Source organism: Populus euphratica, unplaced genomic scaffold (assembly GCF_000495115.2).
Source record: "Populus euphratica unplaced genomic scaffold, PopEup_1.0 scaffold79.1, whole genome shotgun sequence".
In the NCBI taxonomy this organism is placed as follows: Eukaryota; Viridiplantae; Streptophyta; class Magnoliopsida; order Malpighiales; family Salicaceae; genus Populus; species Populus euphratica.
In genome coordinates this window covers 27694-50909 of record NW_011499959.1, presented here as the reverse complement: position 1 = coordinate 50909, position 23216 = coordinate 27694, and the positions used below count along the sequence as shown (strand labels likewise).

At 33.2% G+C, this 23216-nt stretch overlaps 1 protein-coding gene and 1 pseudogene across 2 annotated transcripts; one reads left to right on the top strand and one right to left on the bottom strand.

Annotated features, from left to right (window-relative positions):
* Positions 1-11464: 11464 nt before the first annotated feature.
* LOC105138525 (membrane-anchored ubiquitin-fold protein 3-like) lies at positions 11465-14891 on the top strand. Of its 2 annotated transcripts, none has more exons than XM_011044628.1 (4): positions 11465-11645; positions 11736-11963; positions 12904-13074; positions 14574-14891. In XM_011044628.1, exons 2-4 carry the CDS (start codon positions 11834-11836, stop codon positions 14627-14629), a joined length of 357 nt encoding a protein of 118 aa, XP_011042930.1. In that variant the 5' UTR covers positions 11465-11645; positions 11736-11833; the 3' UTR covers positions 14630-14891. The 2 variants fall into 2 exon arrangements, with proteins under 2 accessions (XP_011042930.1, XP_011042929.1); XM_011044627.1 differs by having other exon boundaries at positions 11465-11666.
* LOC105138526 (glutamate-1-semialdehyde 2,1-aminomutase 2, chloroplastic-like) lies at positions 14779-17555 on the bottom strand (annotated as a pseudogene).
* Positions 17556-23216: the final 5661 nt, after the last annotated feature.

The following is a 23216-nucleotide window of genomic DNA, read 5'->3' as shown; positions in this document are numbered from 1 at the left end:
CTGCAGGTTAGCCTAACTACTAGGATTTGGTGTTGGTGTTTTGAAGTAAAGATCTTATCGAATAAGAGGCTGCAGGTTAGCCTAACTACTAGGATTTGGTGTTTTGAAGCAAGGAATATATATATATATATATATATGGATGGTAACTTTATTCTCAATATTGAACAACAACTAGGATGCTGAAGACAATGTTGCAAATACTTTCCCAGGCTGAGGACGCTTGTCTGGATTAACAACGAAGCAGGTTGCAGGGCAATGTCACTGCCAGAACTTTATGTTCTATGTCCTATTACCAACAACCACTTTCCAACTAAAATTACAAACAATGGCATGATTGTATGAACTTAAGTTTATTGATTCAGTAGCGGAAAAACAATAGGCCTTTTTATTATTTCGGTAAAGCTTGCGCTCAATCAATCAATAATGAAGGATCCTTGTGTCGAAGGAGGAGGGACCTGATTTACACCAGGTGCCATTGTGCAACTATTTACAAGCAGACGTTACAAATATTACCCTACAAAACACAAATCCAAGCTTGTTAAAATACAAGTACATAAACCATCTAGGTGGTAGTTAAGTGGTAAAAACTTGAGACTAAGGGGTTTGCTCCCTCTGTAATCTCAGGTTCGAATCCTTAGTTGCTCATATGATGGCCACTGGAGGCTTACATGGTCGTTAACTTCAGGGCCCGTGGGATTAGTCGTGGTGCGCGCAAGCTGCCCGGACACCCACGTTAATCTAAAAAAATACAAGTACATATCAGAATATAGACACATATTACACGGGCTGTTTTTGGTTTTTAGCGTGTTTTTTATATATAAAAAAAACGATTGAATAATACAGATGAAAAACAAATTGGTGAAATAGCATAGCATTAGAAAACACAAATTTTATAACTTACCATTATTCAAAATAAAAACATCCAATAAAGAATGTTAAATATGAATTAGAGAGGAGAAAGGAGAAAGTAGTGAGACAAATGAAGAAGAAAAAAAAACTCTGAAAACGCATCAAAATTCTAATTACATATTATTGATATAATTGAAAAGATCTTGACAAGACAAATTTAATAATACCAATAAAAATTATTAATGATAACTCAAGTGAGCACACTTGTTTTCAAAAACAAGTGAGTTATCCTTTCTCTTTAAACAGCAATTATGATTCACTAAAATCATTATTAGTAACTTTATTTAATATTATTATTTTCATGAGATTTTTTTTATTATATTGGAGGTGTCGTAATTAAGACTTCGATAAGTTTTTAACATCTTTTTTCTTATTTTTTCCTTTTCATTGAATATTTTTTATGTCGTTATTTTGAACGATCACATTTCTTTATGTTATTTAACTTTTTTTTTAATTTCAATTGTGTTATTCCACCGAAATTTATAATTAAATATGCTAATTTTTTTAAAAAAAAAATCCATATTACAACATATACATGCATTATGATGCACTAGCACTTATTTACGATTCACTGGAACCCGTTGATTATAATCTTCAAACGAGATGGGATTACTAGCTAAGCTAGATATTGCTCGAGGAGGGGGTGGTCAGCTGATCCTAACGAACTAATAAAATCCTCAGGAGTATGATATCATATAAACCAAGCAATGGAAGATTACATTATAAATTTCCTACTAACAAGAATATTAAGATTAAATCTTATTTTGAAGATCTCTAAACAAAACATGTTTAAATATTTAAATATTACCAATTTAAAAAATTTAAAGAACCATGCATTTATTTTTCAATTTGAAACTATCTTCTTTTTTTTCTTAACTTCTGTATTTTAATTAACGCTGAATATTAGGAAAATCAAATACAAATTTGTTATACAAGTCTGTAAGAGGACTTTTCACATCCATTGGGCACTTAGCTCTGGCTATCCAGTCTAGCTAGAAAACTCAATCAGTTGGGGCTTATGTAAAAAAGGTGTTAAAGTTACGTTTTACTAAATCTTTATTAATGTAACATTTAATTTTTTCAAATAACTTTAACTTTTTGTCCAATAAATTAATTATCATATTAGATTGCAATTAAGAGTTTAATAGGACGCTTGTTATATAAATACAGGCTTTTCGGTTCCTAGACTTATACATTAATATACAAACTTTTATATGTAAAAATATATTATTAAATTTGAGTGTGTCACGGTTTAGAAGTGCCAAAATCTTTTAAAAAAATCATTTTATAAGTGTTTTTCATCAATGGTAAGAGATATATTTATTATCTATTTATTTATTTTAGAAACATGTTTAAATCTATCAAGTTTAATAGTTGGTATAAAAGTCTATAATAATACCTCTACCCTGATAAAATTTTCTTTAAGGATGACTGAAATTTTTTATCTTGCTTGATATCTATGTTGATATATATGTCTATGAGTTTCTGCGCTAAAATAAATTAATTAATATATTTAATTATATTTATCATCGATTTTTTTAGTTGTCAATTGATTTTTTTTATTCTAACATATTTTATTTACCCTAAAAATTTTACCTCGGTTCTGAATTGAATTAATAATTAACTTGACTTTATAAATGAATTAAAAGTTTAATTTTTGATAAATGAGTTTCAATAATTTCCTTAAATATGATACCCATTAGCGAAGGAAATAATTGTCATGAGCATGCCCACTAGCGTAGTGATACATTGAAACTTATTTGTGCTAAAAATAAACATTTTGAATTTTTTGCTTCATGGGTTATTTTGATGCTTTATATGGATTGGATTACAAGGTATTTACGCTTGGATATTCCATACTTTGTTATAAAAAACAAGTCTCATATCAAGATAAGAATCTCTTTAATGCTTAAATTAATAAATTGCAAGAGATAAATGGTATATATAGAAGGGGAATGGTGTACATAGGAGAGGGATAATGTATAATAACGAGAAAGAATATAGAATAGCATGTTGTAATGGTTTTTTGTTCTTGTATGAACTTGTTTCTTGTGTGTTAACTTAGTGACAAAAAATACTTATATACCTTAGTCACATAGAAATCACCTTATATGGTATGGAGTTTCCATATGAGTAATCATGAAGAATAATTATTTTTTCTTATAGATAACTTATAAAAAAAATTATTTGCTGTTGTGTCTTACTATTTAATTGTTGGACGAGGTTGGCATTTGTGAGTGATTAATGAGAAAAGTTAGCACAATACTGATAAGGTATGCATCATACTTACAAGTGTTGGTAGTTATTGAACAGAATACTAGGCGTTATACTGACCTTTGAGAGGCTATAATAGTCCATTGTATTATGTGTCAATCATTGAGCTTCATAAAAATTTACATGGATTTGGGATTTGGTTTAAAGGGTTGGATTGAGGTCTAAAAATAATTTATTGTTGAAGACCTAAAAGATATATAGAGCTATCTATATGGCTTGACCTAAGTGATAGGTTATCCTAAATAGGTAGTCATCCTTGTTGTTTAGATATAACCTAAACAACAAGCAATTCATTTTATAGCTTGAATGAACAGTCATACTTGTCGTAAATCGCAAGCATTTATGTTTGTTTAGGCTAAGACCCAAACAAACAATACACTATTTTTTTTTTGTGGCATATCATTGATGAAAAGGAAGTTATCCTTAACAAAAATTGCATAGAAAAATTAAAACATTATATTGAATAATGCAATATTGTATGGGTTAGATTGAAAGCCTTGGTTGGTTTTCCTCTTGTAAATTTGATAAAAACTTGGCTTATGATATATTTTAATCATTCCCCATGATTTAGCAAAATATACAGAGGATGGTAAATACGTGGGATTAATTAGAGAGGAAAACTTGTAGAGCTATACATATAAAGCAGAAAGATAGGTCAAACAAGAGATGATATTACCTATAATTAGCAGCAAAAAAAAAATTAAAGTTAACAAAATCAATAATATAAGTACTTTGTATGATGAATCAAAATGAATTTAATAATTTGAAACAATTTTTTGAAGATAGTATACATAGAAAAGAATAATTCAAAACATATTATATAAAGAAGCTTAATGATTTGCATGATTCAAGAAATGGATGACATCTCTATGTAAAGTTGCTTTGTGATATACTTAACATGAGAAAATGAAGGAGAGTAAGTATATAGTAATAAATAAATAAATTAGGGTAAATTAATGATAGACTCATAATTCCTAATGGTGTGATTTAGATTCAATAATTACAGTTGTGAAAATTATTAATGAGTCCTAAAATTCAAAATGCTTAAAAATAAGACTGGTGTGTTAGATAATTGGTTAGTCTCTTAATTCAATCAATCTAATATTTTCTCATTGGTTAAGGTGTTTGATAGCTTAATATGAAAACGTTAGATGGTTGGTAGTAACAACTAATTCCTAGTAAGTCATTGTGGCTAATAGCTATGGGAGAAACAAGTAGTGCCTAGTAAATCAAGCTAGTTGGTATCTGTTAAAGGTCCTTTTTAATGAGCGTGATGACTCTTTAGTAGTAAAGTTAGTAATTTTATAGAGAGAGAAAGTGCAATTATATTTTAAAAAGATAAAATTTAAAAATAAGAATGCTAAAAATGTCAAGAATGAAAAGATTGTGAGCATTTTGTTTGAAGGATTCATAGTGTATTTATAGCCCAAAATCTTTTTATAAAAAAAAGGGCTACAATGTAATTTTATCTTTGTAATACTTTGAGTTATATTTTACTCAAAATAACACCTATTGGAACAATATAGAATATTAAGGGATCTGTGTAGGGTCTTGGAAAGATTCTCTAATGAGTGTTGAGCTCAGACAAGGTGCTCGAACCCATTAAAGATGAAAGATGGGTCCTAAGACACTGTATAAACCTAAACACTTTAGGCTTAAATGCGAAATCCTGAACCCAAAAGGTGTTGGGTAGCATGCTTAACAAGGTTGGATGTGCACCAAAAAAGGGTAAACACTGAGCCCATCCCTTTTATGGAGTTGGGCTTGGGCTACCATGCTAGAGCCCATGCTCATTAGGTATTGGACTCAAACTATCATGCCCGAGACCTTTCTTTTAGGGCCCTAACTATATATTTGGCTCAAACCTGGTAGCCCAATCTCAAAAGGTGTTTTATAGGCCTTTTTTAAGGGGAATATGTCCATTTTAAAGGGGGGTTTTTGTCAATTTTATTTGGATCCATCAAATGTAATTATTTTTCATAATTTTCATATATATCTTTTTTTATCCTCTCTTCCTCTTTATTTTTAGGGTTTTCCTCCTTTAATAGATAGATACCTAACGTAATGGAAAGCTTTTGAAGAAGCAGGTCACCGTCTGCTTTATAAAAAAGTTAATCGTTCAAATCCATGAATACAAGAAAACACTCGATTCCACGAGTTCTAAGAATGAAGTTCTCAAAGAGAGAGTTTATTATGCGAATTAAAAAGTGTCTTACAATGAGAATAAACAGCCTTTATATAAGCTGCACTTCCTAGTTCAACTAGGACAAAACTGTTTCGGAAAGAATTAACTGAAATAGGAAAAGAATACTAGAGTCCTAAAGGTAAATAAATTCTAATATTAAAGCATAAATTAAAAGTCCTACAATAGATTGGAGAAAGCCACCTACAGCTCCTGATTTGCCTCTTCGAGGTTGACTCTGTAATATGCTATTGTTGTTGGTTTTGTTGCAGTTAGTTCTCCCTTCTACAATCTGTTATTCAAGTTGCAACCGGTTCTACATCAGTCTCCCCTACATGAAAAGAACTCAATCTTGAGTGAGTTATGTGTGAAGACGCCACATCAAGGGGGTGATATTCATACAAATCTACAACATTGAAAGTAGGAGAAATGGCTATATCGATAAGAAGGTTGGCAATATATGCATTGTCATTGATTTTGCGTAGAATCTAGAAAGGCCATATTTCTTATCTTTCAACTTATTGTATATACCTACAGGCAAGTTGTCCTTTGTGCAAGTAAACCATTATGAGATTGCCTACTTGAAATATGTTAACCCTTCTCTTCTTATCAACTGCAACTTTATATTTGGCATTGGATGTCTCTAGATTTTTGCCGCACTTGGTCTTGAATAGTTGTTATCCATTTGGCCATATTGTCTGTTACAATACTTAAACTAGGCAGTTTAGGCAGAGGAACCAAGTCTAAAGTATGGCGGGGTGGACAACAATAAATAATATGGAATGGTGTCTTCCTTGTAGATTGGTTGAGCATGCTATTATAGGCAAATTCTGCTTGTGCAAGAGTAATATCCCACTGTTTTGGTTTTGTACCAGAAAGACAACGAATTAAGTTTCTAAGAATGTGGTTTACTACTTCTATTTGGCCATCATACTAAGGATGACTGGTGCTGCTAAAGTTCAAGGATGTGTCAAATTGACGCCATAAAGTCCACCAAAAATGACTTAAGAATTTGGTGTCTTTATCGAAAGTGATGGATTTGGGAACCCCATGTAGACGAACAATCTCTTTGAAAACTAAAATTGCGACATGAACTGCATCCGTGATCTTTTTGTAAGCAATAAAGTGGGCCATTTTAGAATACCTATCAACTACCACAAATATAGAATCAAATCCGTGTTGGGTGCGTGGGAGGCTTAAGACAAAGTCCATGGAAAGATCCTCCTACGGTGCTGCTAGAATGGGTAGAGGTATGTATAAACCTATATTTTAAGACTGACCCTTAGCAGCTTGACAAATAGGGCATCTCATAACATGATTGTCAATATCACATTTTAATTATGGCCAATAATACCTCTTTTCAACAAGAGATATGGTTTTATCTCATCCCAAGTGTTTGCTTAGGCCTCTACTATATAATTTGTGGACTATCTGAGCTTGTAGTGAGCTCTTGGGAAACACAGTTAGTTGCCATAAAAGAGATATCCCTCATAAATATATAACCTATCTACAGAGGTCCTTACTTAACACTTTGCCCAAATATCCTTAAAATCTTCATCGACTGCATATAATTTTTTAAGGCAGTCAAATCCTATTACTTCAGTTTGTAGTGTGATAAGCAGTAGTGCTCTCCGGCTTAGGGCATTAGCTACCCGATTCAAGCGACTTGCCTTATGTTTTAAGGAGAAGCTGAAGTGTTGTATGAAAGAAATCCAGTGGGCATGCATCGAGTTAACATGGTTCTAGCTATTGAAAAATTTTAATGTTTGATGTTCGCTGAATAATACAAATTCCTGTTGTACAGATAGTGCTCCTAGACCTTTAAGGTGTGAAAGACAGCATATAATTCCAGCTCATAGAAAGACTATTTCTTGCGAGCTTCACTGAGTTTTTCACTGTAAAATGTGACTGGTTTGCCGTCTTGAGATAGCACAGCACCAATGCCAATAATAGAAGCATCGCACTCTACCTGGAACAGTTTATCAAAATCTGGTAGTGCTAAGATTGGGGAGGATGATAGTTTATCTTTAATTAGCATGAAATCTGTTTTGTTTCATCTCCCTAACGGAATTTTCTCTTCTTCATACATTCAATAATTGGCCCAACAATTCAACTAACTCCCTTATGAATCACCTGTAAAACGTTGTCAGGCCATGAAAACTGCAAACCTCACTTACAGTTTGTGGGGTTGGTCACTCTCTAATGACATGAATTTTTTCTTCATCCACCTTGATTCCATCCGCATTTGCTATGAATCCTAAAAATAATAAGTTGTTGGTCATAATGCTACACTTCTTCAGAATGACATACAACTTATTTTGTTACAGGATTTTAAGTATTTCCCTCAAGTATGCAACATGGTCAGATTTGGTTTGGCTATATATTAATATATCATCAAAGTACACCACCATAAATTTTCCTATAATAGCTTTAATACCTGGTTTATGAAACGTGTGAAGGGACTGGGTGCATTGGTTAGTCCAAATGGCATTACTAACCATTTGTATAATCCCTCTTTTGTTTTAAAAGTAGTCTTCCACTCGTCTCGTATAATCCCTCTTTTTTTTAAAAAGTAGTCTTCCACTCGTCTTCTAGTCTAATCCGAATTTGATGGTACTCACTATGCAAGTTAATTTTTTTGAAGACTTTGGATCCAGACAACATATCTAGCATGTCTTCTAAATGAGAGATAGGGAATCTATATTTAATAGTGATTTTATTGATTGCTCAGCAGTCGATGCATATGTGCCAACTGTCATCCTTCTTCGAGACTAACAATGCTGGAATCACACAAGGGCTCATGCTCTTTTGTACTAAACCCTTTTTGATTAGTTCTTCAACTTGTTCCTGAAGCACTGGACTTTCTTTAGGGTTCATCCGGTAATGTGGATGATTAGGCAAACTGGCTCCTGGTATAAAATCAATCTGATGTTGTATGTCCTATACAAAAGTTAACCTATTATGCAGCTCTGCGGGTATGATTTCCTAAAATTCTTCTAGTAAAGGTATCAGTGCTGATGGGATGTCATTAGATTCCCTGTAGACTTCTCCTCCCATTACTATCGTGAAAATCTCGTGGGTTTTTTCAGTTTCTTCTGTGAATTTTTCTCCATCCATTAGCAGTATTGAATTGTTCTTCGACTTCGGTTCGCTACTGTCAAGCCCTTCTTTTATGGGTCCTAGCACGACTTTTAGGTCGCCCTTTATAAAGATATACATGTTATCACAGCCCCTGTAAGTAGCATCTACATCATACTGCCAAGGTCATCCCAAAATTATGGCAGACATCCATTTCTATTACGTCACATGTAACCTCATCTATGTACTTTTTCCCAATTGAGAATTTAATGTGACAGATTTCAGTTATCATCACTTTATTTCCTTGCTTGATCTAGCCAATTTTATACGAGGAAAGGTGATTCCTAGTTTGCAACCCCAGTTTGGTAACCATGACCTTTGATACTATATTCTCGCTACTGCCACTATCAATAATAATATCACAAACCCGTTTGTTTACAGTGCATCTGGTTCGGAATATTTTGTGTTGTTGGGATGACTCTTTTTGTTTTGGCATTAACAAGAGCCGCTGGACCATCAGAGAATGTGACAAGAGCTCTCCTTCGTCACTAGCTGTTATTTCTTCTTCTTCATATGCATAGACTACTTCATTCTCTTCTGCCTTGCATCTACAGTCTTCTTCTGGTTCCACTAAGTTTACAGTGCCCTATCTTGGACACTAATTGGAATGGTGCTCTAGTTATCTGCACCTATAGCATTTATCAGACCTCGAATAAGCATAAGGATTACGGGGTGCTATTTCTGGTGGTGCAATAGAGACTGGTTTTGTAGGCGTTCCACTGTTGCCTACAGCGTTAGAAAATGATGGTTATGCCATTGGAGTTTTTCCTTTGTTTACTACAACCCAATTATTGTCCATAAAATTTCTTGCCCCGATTGTTGTTTTTGGTTTATCTAATTAGGTTTCCACCTTAATTGCTAATGTTACAGCGTTATTTAAGGTATATACAGTTTGCATTGCCACCCAGTCTTATATAGCCCAACCCAGCCCCCCAACAAATCTAGCCACTTGTTGTGCCTTTGTCTCCAGTAGATTATTTTGTGATGATAGGCTATGGAATTCTTTTAGGTAAGTCTCGATAGTTCTACTTTCTTGCCTGCAATTTTGATATTGTTTAAACAAAATTTGTTCATAATCTAGGGGTAGATATCAAAATCGTAGCAATCATTCCATCTTAGCCCATGTCTGAACCATCCCCTTTACTTGTCGTAGCCGTGCAATTTGTAGTTGCTCCCACCATGCAAAAGCCCCTCCTAGGAGCTTGTATGCGACCAACTTGACCTCTTTGTCTTTAGGGATGCCCATATAGTTGAAAAATCATTCAACTAATACCAGCCAATCAAGGAATCCTTCAATCTGAAGTTGGCCATTAAAGTTAGGCAAGTCCATCTTCATGCGAAATGTTTGTCAGTCTGACTCTCTTTGGCCTCCCTTTTGATTACCCTGAAGCATGGTTTCAACATCATCTTCATCCTCGTTCAGGTTATCCTCATAGGTTGGTTGCTTTCGTGGTATCCCTGGATGGCGTTCAAACAGAATGTCAGTTCTATCTCGGTAGGGGTGACGACCTGGAGGATTATTGCCCCTTGGATGATTTCTTATTGTTAGCCTAGCAGGAGCTGACTGGATCTCTCATAATGCTTGTTGTATTTCATGCAGGAAATTCCTAAATTCTACTCCTGTAATCAAATTATCCTTACGTTCACCGCCGTCAAGGATTTCACTTTTATTTTGTGCATTCGCCATCTAATCAGGATTAAGTCTGTTCTGATACCAACTGACGTAGCGAAAAGCTTTTAAAGAAACTAATCACTGTCTACTTTATAAAAAAGTTAATCGTTCAAATCCACAAACACAAAAAAACACTTGATTCCATGAGCTCTAAGAATAAAGTTCTCATAGAGAGAGTTTATTATGCAAATTAAAAAGTGTCTTACAATGAGAATAAACAGCCTTTCTATAAGCTGCACATCCTAGTTCAACTAGGACAAAATTGTTTCGGAAAGAATTAACTGAAATAGATAAAGAATACTAGAGTCCTAAAGGTAAACAAATTTTAATATTAAAGCATAAATTAAAAGTCCTAAAATAGATTGGAGAAATCCAGCTGCAGCTCTTGATTTGCCTCTTCGGGGTTAACTCTACAATAAATTATTGTTGCTGGTTTGGTTACAGTTAGTTCTACCTTCTGCTATCTATTATTTCAACTGCAACTAGTTCTACATCAATACTAGTAACAAACAAATGATTCATAGCCCACACATTAAAAAAAAAAATAAAGGAAAATGGTTTCATTATACCCTTTTTTTAATAACATTATTTACTAGAATAATTGTTTTTCTCTTTCTTTTGTCTTTTATTCTAATTTATATTTTTTTAATTTTAATTTTATCTTTTAATATTATATTTATTAAAAATTGAGCTTCATATTCTTTTTCAATTTATTTTTATAAGGTCATCTCAAACTTGTAATCCGAACTACAAGATTGATGAGTTGACTTAAATCTTTGTTTTTCTTCTAATTTTGTCTTTCAATACTATATTGATTAAGAATTGAAATTTATAATTTGTTTTAATTTATTTTCTATTGTGTTATCTCAATCTCATCATCTAAATCATGAGTTTGATAAATTAATGCAAATTAATTTAAGTTATTTTTTAAGTCTTTTTTAATAGATTTTTTTAGTTTTATTTTTCAACATTAGATTTATTGAAAATTAAATTTTATAATTTATTTTGATTTGCTTTCAATAAGATTGTTATGTTCTTATGACTTAATATATATATTGACATGTTAACTTGAATTAATCTAAATTTATTCAATATATTATTGTCTTAATATTTATTAAAAAATATCATTATAAATATTTATTTCAAATTAAATTATATTTTTTTATTATATAACCCCAGCCAATAATCGGTTTCGAAACACGACTCGTATGAACAACATTTAAAATAATACAAAACGACGCGTCTTGTGAAAAAAAAACAGCGTCGTTTTTTACCATTTACAGATTTGATCTTGCCTTCATCTTCTTCTATGTGTTTCAGTTCACCAACAAAATAACAAACAAAACACCTACTCCCCCTCCTCCTCCACCTTCTTCACTACTAATCCAAGCCCGTCTCCTTTTTATCTTTTCCCACAAAAAAGGCAGACTTTTAATTATTTTGTCATAAAAATTTAAAGAAAAGAAAAAGGTTTCGTCTGCGTTCATTTCTGTAATCTCTCTCTCTCTCTCTTTATATTTTTAGATCTGTTAATTTTTGGTTGATGTGTGTGAATTTTAGGTGTTTTTTGTGATTGGGGAAACCGAGAGTGGAATATTAAACACGTGGTGGTAATTGGTTGGAGGAGGAGAAGGAAACAGGTCAAAAGTCAAATAGAAATGCCGGAGGAGGATTTGGTGGATATAAAGTTCAGGCTTTATGACGGGTCGGATATCGGACCGTTCCGGTACTCATCAACGTCTACTGTTGATATGCTTAAGCAGCGGATTGTTTCTGATTGGCCCAGAGGTTTTTTTGTTTTCACTTTCTCGCTATTTCTTTCGAAAAAGAAATTGCTTGTTTTAATATTTATATATCTGATTTTTTTGTAGTTGAATTTACCTGATTTGGGAAGATTTATTTTATACTAAAATTGGGTTAATTTGCTTTAGTTGGAAACTTTTAGGACCATGTTTTGTACCCAGTGATTGAAATTAAAAGCGGGTGCTAATTTTCTTGGGTTTTTTTGGTAAGTCGTTGAAAAGTGAGGATTCAAATAGTTTGATGTAAATGGTAGTTTTTACTTCACGATTAAAAAACGGGTAATCTATCTGTTGATGTTGTGAAAAGTTGGTGGTTTAGAGATGTTATTTATGTTGTGAGATTGTTGGTGTTTGAAGTTGTGGCTGCCGTAATGGTATATTGATTCGACTTTGTAGAGTAGGTTTTGTTTATGGGGTTTGTTTTTATGGCTGTTGTTGGAAATAAATCGTGGGAAGCTAGCCTGCATTTGTTAGTATTTGGTTATGATTTGTATTAGTGCTTGATTAAGGTGAGACTAAGTGGCGTGGACGGTAACATATGATTGTTTTGCTATCTAAAACTGTTACAGTTGAAGAATATGTTGGGTAGTTTGAAGTTTTTGGATTCAATCTGGGGTATGTGACCTAATATAGTAAGGGCGGTGGGAGCATGTGCAGAATCAAGAAAGGTAATAGAATCCGCCTATAATATGCCAAGTCTTTAGGTATGGATGATTGTGTTCTTTATGTTAACACTGGTCAGCCATGTCTTCTTTTCCAGGCAAATGCTGAATTCCAAATTTAGAAATTTTGACAGCTAAGCTAAGAAAGCTAAAGATCTCTTCTTGTTTGAAAAACCTGTCTACTTTCAGGGCAGGAATAAATGGGTTTTTCTTCGTGCTGTTTTGGTTATGTTTTTATCTGAATGATTTCTTTTTTATTTTTAGGCAAAACAATAACTCCCAAGGCAGTGAATGAAATCAAGCTGATAAGCTCTGGTAAAGTCTTGGATAACAACAAGACCGTGGGTCAATGTAGAACACCTTTTGGAGAAGCGGCCGGGGGAGTTATCATAATGCATGTTGTTGTACAGCCATCTCTAGCAAAAACCAAAACAGGTATTTTCTATTTTAAATCATCTGTCCTGCATAACAACCTTTTCCTTTGTTTTCTGAACTGATTTTTTTTATTGTCTTGATGGTTATATATGGACCTTGTGGAATTGAAATGACATGATTGAACATCTGATTTGGATTCTGACAGAAGCAGTGATTTTAACTATAGCAATTTCCTGTTTTTGGTAAAAAATTTCATGTTTTGTACTCTGATGTGCACATGTTGATAACCATTTTTATGCTTAGCTGGATTTTTCCTAGCCTTTAGTTACTTGATTTCAAACTCGCTGTCAAAGATATTCTATTTATACCAATGAGGAAGATATAGAAATTCGACATGGTGCCTGGACTTGACTTCATAGATCCTAAGTGACTCACGTGTGCTTTCTCCTTGCATTTCTAGCGTGTCTCCATATTTATCCTTGGAGGTCATCTGTATGAAGGATGAAGGCCCAGATTTATAACCATCCAGACTCTACTATAATGGGCTGAAGTCAAAGCCAGTTCATTAACCTGAGTTCCACTACTCTATTTCCTTCTGAGTCGTCAATCTAATAAATGGTGATACAATGCCCCATGGAACTACTGTTAATTTTAACTAGATGTTCCTAGTTTCTTGTTATGGTAGTCTAAATTGGAATATGCCAACAAGGAAAATTGTACATTCTCTGTAGGGGGGTATCATTTTCCTGAATAACTTGTTTCTTGCTCCAGTGGTCAGAATAGTTTGGTTTCAAGTTCCATGAAGTTATGAACAAAGAAAAAGAGCCCTTCATCAAATAATTCAATCAGTTGGTCTATTCTAGAGGACATATTCAAAGTTTTCTCTGCTCTTGGAATATGTAGTGATCCCATGCTTCTCTATATACTCGTGTTTAGGTTTCGATGTGCCTATTTGGGGGGGGCTGCATTTTACTCTTTTTGGATGCCTATGTGCTCATCTTCTTATAGTGTGTACGAGAGGATGGCAACGGTTGCTTTTTAAAGTGTTTTTCTTTAGGAAATGCATTAAAATAATATGGCAATGGTTCTTTAAAAATTATTTTTAACATTAGCACATTAAAATAATATGAAAACACCCAAAAAATATTAATTTAAAACAAAGAAAAAAATAAAATAAAAATTCAATTTTTTTAAAAGTATTTTTGAAATGCAAAAATAAACAGAGTCTAATCCAGCTTAAGCATTTCTCTGCCTTGGATATTGACTTGTGCCTACTCTCATGTTGCAGAACTCCATTGAAACTTAAAATTTCCCGTGGGGTAGTATCCTCTCAATTTAAATTTAGCAACTCAGAGACCTTACAGCCCAGGCCATTTTTGAACATCTGTGTGCCGTAGTATACATTATTTTTAATTATACATTATTTCCTTGTTTGCAGTCCTCTTTTTACGCTTAGGCTATTTTATGGAGACTCGTGGAATCATTGCATTAGTTCTCTTCAAGCTTGTTGCTCAAAAGCTTCATATTTTAACAATTACTCGATATCTTTCTTTGTGCAGAAAAGAAGATTGATAAATCTCCGAAGAAAATCGTGTGCTCGTGTTCCATAATGTGAAGGCAAAGTACGTAGAAATCTCGGGAATTGCACCCATGGTACCAACACTTTAGGTACAGCAATTGTTTTCTTTGAAAATCTGTGTCGCAGTATTCACGTGTAATTGTAAAAGTGTCCAGTTGTGATGTGTTTCTTTCCGGTTTTTTTCTTGGTTTGTTCTTTAAAGACGAAGATTTGTACCAGTAATAGAAAGCTGTATACAACCATTGATGTAAAGACATGATCCGTAATCATATATCAAAGAGAAATACTTCTGTGTTAATGATGATGCAAGTCAAAAATTTGTGGGTGGATTTATAGTGCTTACTACCCATAGCAGTTTTTGCCCAGCAAGTCTGACGATTTTGCTAAAGTTAAAACTGCACTCATCCTAGATCACTGCAGCATCAAATGTAGGCAAATGTTATTATAAAGAGAATAATACACTCGATTAACCAGGTTACAGAAATACGGATTCTCAATGGGTGGACCTGACCAGGAACGATAATCTACAAAGAGGGCAATCATGCGATAGAAAAATGGCGGAAACAAGGAAAGGAAGATACATCAACAATCAGAGAGGGATAAAGGGACAAAAGCTCTAGATATGCCGGTGAACTTTGTCAGCTGCTGCTATTGTCTATTGAATATCTTCATCGGTATGTGTCAGGGCTTGTAAACCCTGCTTCGAATTGTGAAGGTGCAAAGCATACACCTTCCCTCAGTATTCCTTGAAAAAGGCAAACTTCGCTGTGTCACCTTTCTTTGCATCACTGAAGTTGTAAACAGGCCCCTCCGTGAAGAAAAACCCAAACATTCCGTCGCTACACGACGTCAATATATTTAAACTCTTTTTTTTTTTTTCTTCTCTTTTTTTTATTTATTATATTTTTTTGTTATGAATAATAAAATAAAATAACATTCAAAAAAAATTTTAGTGAATCCAAAATTAGGTTTCAACACATTCCACGTATATATACACCACAAATCGCATGCCCAGTTTTCTTGCCAGCATCAATAATGCCATGAACAATTTCACTGGTGATCTTATCCCAAGTATTCATGACTTCCTGGTTCCTGCAACCGCTTCAGAGCGTGTATCCCTTCGGTCATAGCCAATGGATTCCCACTCAAGGTCCCAGCCTGATACATTGGCCCCGCAGGTGCAACCATCTCCATAATCTCCCCTCTCCCACCATATGCACCAACAGGCAGACCACCACCTATGATCTTCCCTGGTGTTGTTAAATCAGGAGTTATGCCAAAATACTCCTGGGCTCCGCCATAGGACAAACGGATCTAGTCATAACTTCATCGAAAATTAGAAGAGCATTATTTTCTTTGGTTATCTTGCTAAGGGCATTGATAAATTCAGGTTTAGGGGGGATGAAACCAGCATTTCCCACAACAGGTTCAAGGATTACTGCACAGATCTCCCCTTTGTTATTCTCCAAAAGTTTTTCCATGGGAGCAATGTCGTAAGAGGGGGCTGTTAAGAGTTTCATAGGTTGCTGCTCTGGGGACACCAGGGGAGTCAGGGAGCCCAAGGGTTGCAACACCATTACCTGCCTTGATAAGGAATGGATCGGCATGGCCATGGTAGCAGCCCTTAAACTTGATAATCTTCTCCCGTCCAGTGTAGGCGCGGGCCAGGCGAAGCACAGCAATACATGCTTCTGTGCCTTAGTTAACAAACCGAACCATTTCTATGTTTAGAAACTGCTTCAGTCGCCATCTCTGCCAAAACATTCTCTAGAAGACATGGGACACCAAAGCTGGTCCCTTTCTTCATTGTTTCAGCCAAGGCTGCAAGTACCTGCAAGCAAATGTCTGTCCGCAAGATTGAAAAATAAAACCAAAGGGTGCACTGTATTCCAGAGCCAATATCTAGTAGACTTCCATGAGAAACAACAGACAATGAAATGGTCCGTCTGCTATGAGTAAGTCTTTTCCATTGATTCAGGCAAGAGAATGAAAATCTTTTCTGGATAATTAAATAATGGCAATCTCCATTTCCATTCATTCCTAGATTTCCAACAGAAGAAGTGTCAGCTAACCCATGCTCTACTTTTAGAAATGGGCCACTTCTCTAATAAAAATGGAACATTAACAATCATTGAGTACCAAGATTCTCACAGAAAGACAATTTCATAAATACTTGAAATGCAAATGGTGGAGAAGAAGAATAGAACCCCCATCATCTGCATGACCATTATAGCAGGCCCCCAGGAACCAACATAATCAATGTAGTCATTTCCATCAATATCCTTCATGTGAGAACCCTTGACAGAATCAAACACAATAGGTTGTCCACCAACAGATTTAAAAGCACGTACTGGTGAATTCACACCCCCTGTCATCATTTCCTGCCCCAAAAACAATGACATCAGCCAGCAATCAAAGAACTCCAAAACACGTTTCAAAGTAAGATAACTTTCAGCTACAGCTCTACAAAATCAACAATTTGCTCTCTCAAATCAAACTCAAACCAGCAATAAACCAATTTCAACAACTTAACCAAATCCAAATCTAAGAAGACTCTTCATATGTTCAAAAAAGCACAAACTTGGGACCTTAAGAAGTCAAAATAGGAAACTGGAGACCTCAAATTAACAAAACAATCAAACCCATTATTAATAAAGGAAAAAAAATAAAAGGGCAGTGATTTTTCTTTACCTTGGCAGCATTAAATGCTTCTTCAGATTTTTTAAGAGTGAAACTCTTCTTCTTTTTCTCTTCTTCAACAGAGACAACCATTTTAATGCTGCAAAAGGACAACCTTGATGAAGAAGGATTTCTTGTCTGATATAGCTTTCTTGTTGCGGAACATGAAAGTCCTAAACCAACAGTATTACCTGTAATTATCGAAGCCATTATTTTTTTTTACACTGGTTTTTCGTGTTTAATTTTTTGGGGTATTAACAGTCTGTGTCTGGTCAAAGATGATTATAAAAGACTTCGCAAGAGCAAACCGGTGGATCTTTCACTTGTTGGAGCGTGGGAGATGCTATTTTAATTTTTAAAGAGTTAAATTGATAAAATAATATTTTAAATAGTATTAATATAATTATTTTTTATTATAAATACTTTAATGAAAAAATTCATTTGAAAAGTTAATTATATTAAAGTGAAATAAATAAGTTTTTTATTTTTTTAATAATTTTAATATTATTTTTTTACATGATTATATTTAATTGGTTTTTTTTGTTGACTTTATTTTATTAGTTTTGATTTTTTTGAAAAACATGTAAGAATAATATTTGTAAAAAAGAAAATCATTTTAATTTAGTCTTCTTTAGTCTTCTTTAGTGCTAGTTTTTTTTTTTTAATTTAGTCTTCTTTAGTGCTAGTTTACCCATAAGTAATGTTAATTAAAGTCAAACAAAAGTATTTTTGTGGGAGTTATAGATAAATTATTTATTTATTTTTAATATTTTTTATGAATTTATATTTTTTTATATAAGTGTGTGTATTTTTATTTTTTTTATTTGAATATCAATTGAATACTCTTGAAGATTATAGTATAAGTTGTAGATCCTTACAGATACTGAAGATTAATGGAGCAGATACTGTAGTATTAAGAGACAATCTACAAGATAATGTAGTTATTATATTTTCTATATGTTATGTCTATTTTTTATTTTAGATTATCATGTAATTATTATTTATTTTTTTCATGATCAAGGATAGAATCAAATCTAGTAGCTGTCATGTTAGGAACTGATTCTAGCCTATATATACTTATACTATGATATCACTACATTTATAATTGTGAGATTATATTTTTTAAAATTTTTACATGGTATCAGAGCATGGATATCATTAATTGAGCATTAGTCTCTACTTTTATGGAAGAATTTTCTACAAGTACTATGGAAGAAAGTTTTAGCTCGAAGGTAACTTTTTTTTTCAATAATAATACTAATGACACTAATACTGCTCAACGATTGAGTTCAATATTACTAAATAAATTCAATTATCTTTCTTGGTCAAGAATCATCACTACTACTCTCAATGGAAGATTAAAATTGGGATTCATCAATTGTTCAATTTCGTCTCTAAATATGGACTCTCTCGAATACGAAATATGATTATCTAAAGATTAGTTGGTGATGTCTTGGATTCTTAATTCTATTGAAAGAAATTTGGCTGAAATTTTCAACTACTTTGAATCTGCACATGATTTTTGGACTGTCATTCGCGACATGTATGGTAACCAAAACAATACAGCATAGATTTTTCAGATTCATTGTGAAATTGCAAATCTTCATCAAGACAACAAACTATTTGTTCAACTATTAGGAAATTTGAAAAGTTTATATAATGAACTAGAGATTTATCACCCTCACATCTGTGATGCTGCAGTCATATACAGAAGAACAGAGAAAGACAGAATTTTCCAGCTCTTGACAAGTCTCAATTCTGACTTTGAAGATTTATGGAGCTACATCATAATAAATTCAGAGCTGCCATCTCTGCAATAAATTATAGCAATGTTCAGCGTGATGAAATTCACATGAAAGTGATAAATCATGAAACTCAGTTTAAAACAGTAGTTACCCATGGTTATCATGTCAAGACAATGCCCCATAGTGAGAACTCCAATTCTGGTATGCATGAGCATGCTTTCTTATTAAAACAAACGGGTGATGGCAAATAATTCAACAGAAAATGTTTAAAGTTGAAATGCAACTACTATCATAATACTGGACACCTCACCAACTGGTGGTGGCAACTGCATCCAAAACTTAAATCTAGATTTTCTAATAAGCAAATAGGACTTCAGAAAAGAACAAACTATAAAGCATATTTGGTAAATTCAACTTTATCAACTGATAACTTCATTGCCAACCCCGTCGCTTTGATACAGGATTTTACCAATTATCTGCAGGACAAACATAACCATGGGAAGATGCAGTATAAAAACACTAGAACTGTTGAACAGGAACAACATCAATATAACTCAACTACATTGATCAGTCACCTCATGGATTTTCTAGCAGAGACAAATATAAACACCACTCAAGGTATTCTAATTGCTTTTATGATTGCATTAGAACTTCATAATATGCATGATCTTTGGATTGTTGATTCTGGAACTACTGATTATATGTCAAACAAGTTGATAAATTTCTCTAACCTTGAAAGATTTGTTTCTTCTGCCTTTGTTTTAGTAGCAAATAGGAAGGGGTCTTCTGTAAAAAGTAAGGGAAAAACTAAGATTGTCTTTGAAATCATGTTTGATATTCTATATGTTCCTTCTTTTCCTTTTCAATTACTCTCGGTCAGTAAGATAACTTCTACTTTCACTTATGATGTAATTTTCACTCATCATAAGATTATATTTCAAAACCGATTAACTAAGAAAATGATTGGAGAAGGTTTTTTCCTGCATGGTCTTTACTATTTTTTTCAGCATAATTGTGTTCCCAAAAGCCTTTAGACTAGTTTCAAAACATCATATGAGCCACTCCTATGACATCGTTGTTTAAGATATCCATTAGATTATATACTTAGCAAAATAAATTCAGTTTCCATCTTAAAACCTTTTTAATATGAGATATGTTATTTTTCCAAGTCATTTAAATTGCTATTTAATAATTCTGCTACACATGTATCTCATACGTTTAAACTTATACACTCAAATGTACGAGGACTTTTCAACACATCTATTGATGGTTATAAATATTTTATAACCTTTATTGATGATTTTTCTAAAGTCACATAGGTGTATTTATTAAAGGCTAAGAGTGATGTTTTTTCCTGCTTTCAGGATTTTAATATGTTAATTAAAAATCAATTCTCTAATCATCTTAAAACATTTTGATCAAATAATAGCTCAAAATACATGTCCAAAGACACGACGCATTATTTACATTATAATGCCATATTACATCAAACTAGTTATGTTGGAACACCGTAACACAATGGAGCCTCTGAATGAAAAAATCATGATTTTCTTGGAAAAAAACTCATGCTATAATATTACAAATATATATTCCAATGGGGTTTTGGTCATACGGTGTTCTTACGACTGTCTATTTCATAAATCGCTTCCCCAACTGCGTGCTGAATTTTAAATCTTCTCTTGAAGTTTTGCAGGTTACAAGTCCTAAATTGGCACATCAAAAGTTATTTGGATGCCCATGCACTTACCCTCATCAAAATGGGACAAGCTTAATTACATAACTGTCAAATGCATCTTCTTGGGGTATTCTCTAACACAAAAGGGATACAGATATTATGATCCCTTACAAAAGAAAATGTATGTTTCAAGATATGTTTGAATTTCTGAAGATATGCCTTATTATCTTGTCACAAGTCAAAAAGATGATGATTTTAATTTGTTTCTGCCACCTAGTTCCAGTTATTATGATCAAAATATATGTTCTCTGTCCTAACAGGTTCCTAAAGTTCCAGATATTAGAGTTCAACTCATTGTTAATCAATCTCTTTCCACCACTGTTGCAGATCTTCTGGATGTATATCCAACACCTGATGTTCTTTAGCCTAGTATAGAAGCCCCTGTTATTCAATATGATGAAGTTCCTAGAAGAATGTCTCACAGAGCATGTCAGCCTCCTCCCAGATTATAAAAGTATGTAACATATACTGTCAAGCATCCAGTCTCTAAAGTTCTGTCATATAATAAATTATCCTCATACCATTGAGCCTTCCTCACCTCCATCTCTAAAAATCATAAACCTAAGTCATTTTAATAAGCTCAATCCCAAGCTGTATAGTAGCAGGTTATGACAAAAGAATTTAGTGCACTTGTTGATAATCAGACATAAAGTATCATGCCTCTTCTTATAGGTAAACACATTGTGGTTGCCATTGGATTTTCAAGACAAAATTCAACTCAGATGAAATAATTAAAAGGCATAAAGCCTAGTTTGTAGCTCAAGGGATCTCATAGAAATTTGGAATCAACTACAAGGAAACCTTTGCTCTAGTTATGAAAATAACTATTGTACGTGTCTTGTTATCTGCAATAGTTAATCAAGGTTGGTCATTATATTAAATAAATGTGCGCTATACATTCCTGTAGGAAGAACTTGAAAAGGAAGTATTCATGGAGCTACCCTTAGGACATTCATAAAGTCACTCTCCTAACCTGGTCTGTAAACTTCACAAATCCATCTATAGATTGAAACAGAGCCCATTAGCATGGCATGCCAAATTAAGTATTGCTTTACAGACATTTGGTTTCATAAGACATAATGCTAACTCTTCATTGTTTATTCAATAAAATTATACAGACAAGTTGATTGTGCTTATATATGTAGATGACTTAATTATCACTGGAAGTAATGAAACCTCTATTACAAAATTAAAGGTTGACTTGCAGCAGCAATTCTCTATTAAAAATCTTGGGAAGCTGAAGTATTTCTTGAGGATATAAATGGCTATTTCCAGCAAGGGTGTGTTTCTTAACCAACGGAAGTATATCTTAGACATGCTACAAGATGATGAAATATGATATACCAAGCCAACTATTACTCCTCTTAACAGAAAGTTGCGGTTGCATTCATCAAGCAAACCTCTCCCAACATTCACTATTTATCAAAGGATTGTTGAAAAATTAATTTACTTGACAATTACTAGACTAGATATTACATTTGATGTTAGCTTATTGAGCCAATATATGCATGATCCTACAGCTTAACATCTTGACATGATGAAGCGTATTCTACGATACTTAAAATGAACTATTGGTCGAGGCATTATTATGGCACGCAATGAACATACAAATATTATAGGATATACATATTTTAATTTGGCAAGAAATGCATTAGAAAAATATTTTACCACTGGATATTGCATGTTTCTTAGAGGCATTTTAGTGTCTTGGAAGAGCAAAAAACAACAGGTGGTCACACGCTTAAGTGTTGAAGCTGAATATCATGCAATGCCATCTGTTTCATTTGAATTAATTTGGCTCAAGAATTTACTTGCAAATCTCAGTTTTGTCTCATACACATGATTTTATTTTATGACAATCAAGTTGTCATGCATATTGCCTTTAATCCAGTCTTTCTTGAACGCACAAAACATCTCAAAGTAGATTGCCATTAAATTCATTAGCAAGTTCAAGCTAAACTTGTTCAGACATTCTATGTTTGCACCCATGATCAACTTGTTGATGTATTTATCAAAATCCTGTCATCTGATTAGTTTCAACATTTGCTCAGCAAGATTGGATTAGTTACTCCAATAGATCTAGTTTGAGAGAGAGTCTTGAAGATTAGAGTATAAATTATAAATCCTTACAGATATTGCAGATATTGAAAATTAATGGAGCATATACTACAACATCAAAAAACAATATACAAAATCCTATATTTATTATATTTTTTATATGTTATGTCTATTTTCTATTTTATATAATCATGTAATTATTATGTATTTTCTTTATAATCAAGGATAGAATCAAATCTAGTTGCCATTGTATTAGGAAGTGATTCTAGCCTATATGTATTGTACTCTATTATCAATAAATTTATAATTGAGGTATTATACTTTTTTAAATTTCTACAAATGCTACTGATTTTTATAGTCAAGAATGTCCAGATAATATAATTAAAAAAAAAAAGGTGATACACTC

Coding starts and splice junctions, on each gene's coding strand:
- LOC105138525 (XM_011044628.1), top strand. CDS start 11,834: ATGCCGGAGGAGGATTTGGTGGATATAAAGTTCAGGCTTTATGACGGG. Junction 11,964..12,903: donor TGTTTCTGATTGGCCCAGAG/GTTTTTTTGTTT, acceptor TTTTATTTTTAG/GCAAAACAATAACTCCCAAG. Junction 13,075..14,573: donor TCTAGCAAAAACCAAAACAG/GTATTTTCTATT, acceptor TTCTTTGTGCAG/AAAAGAAGATTGATAAATCT.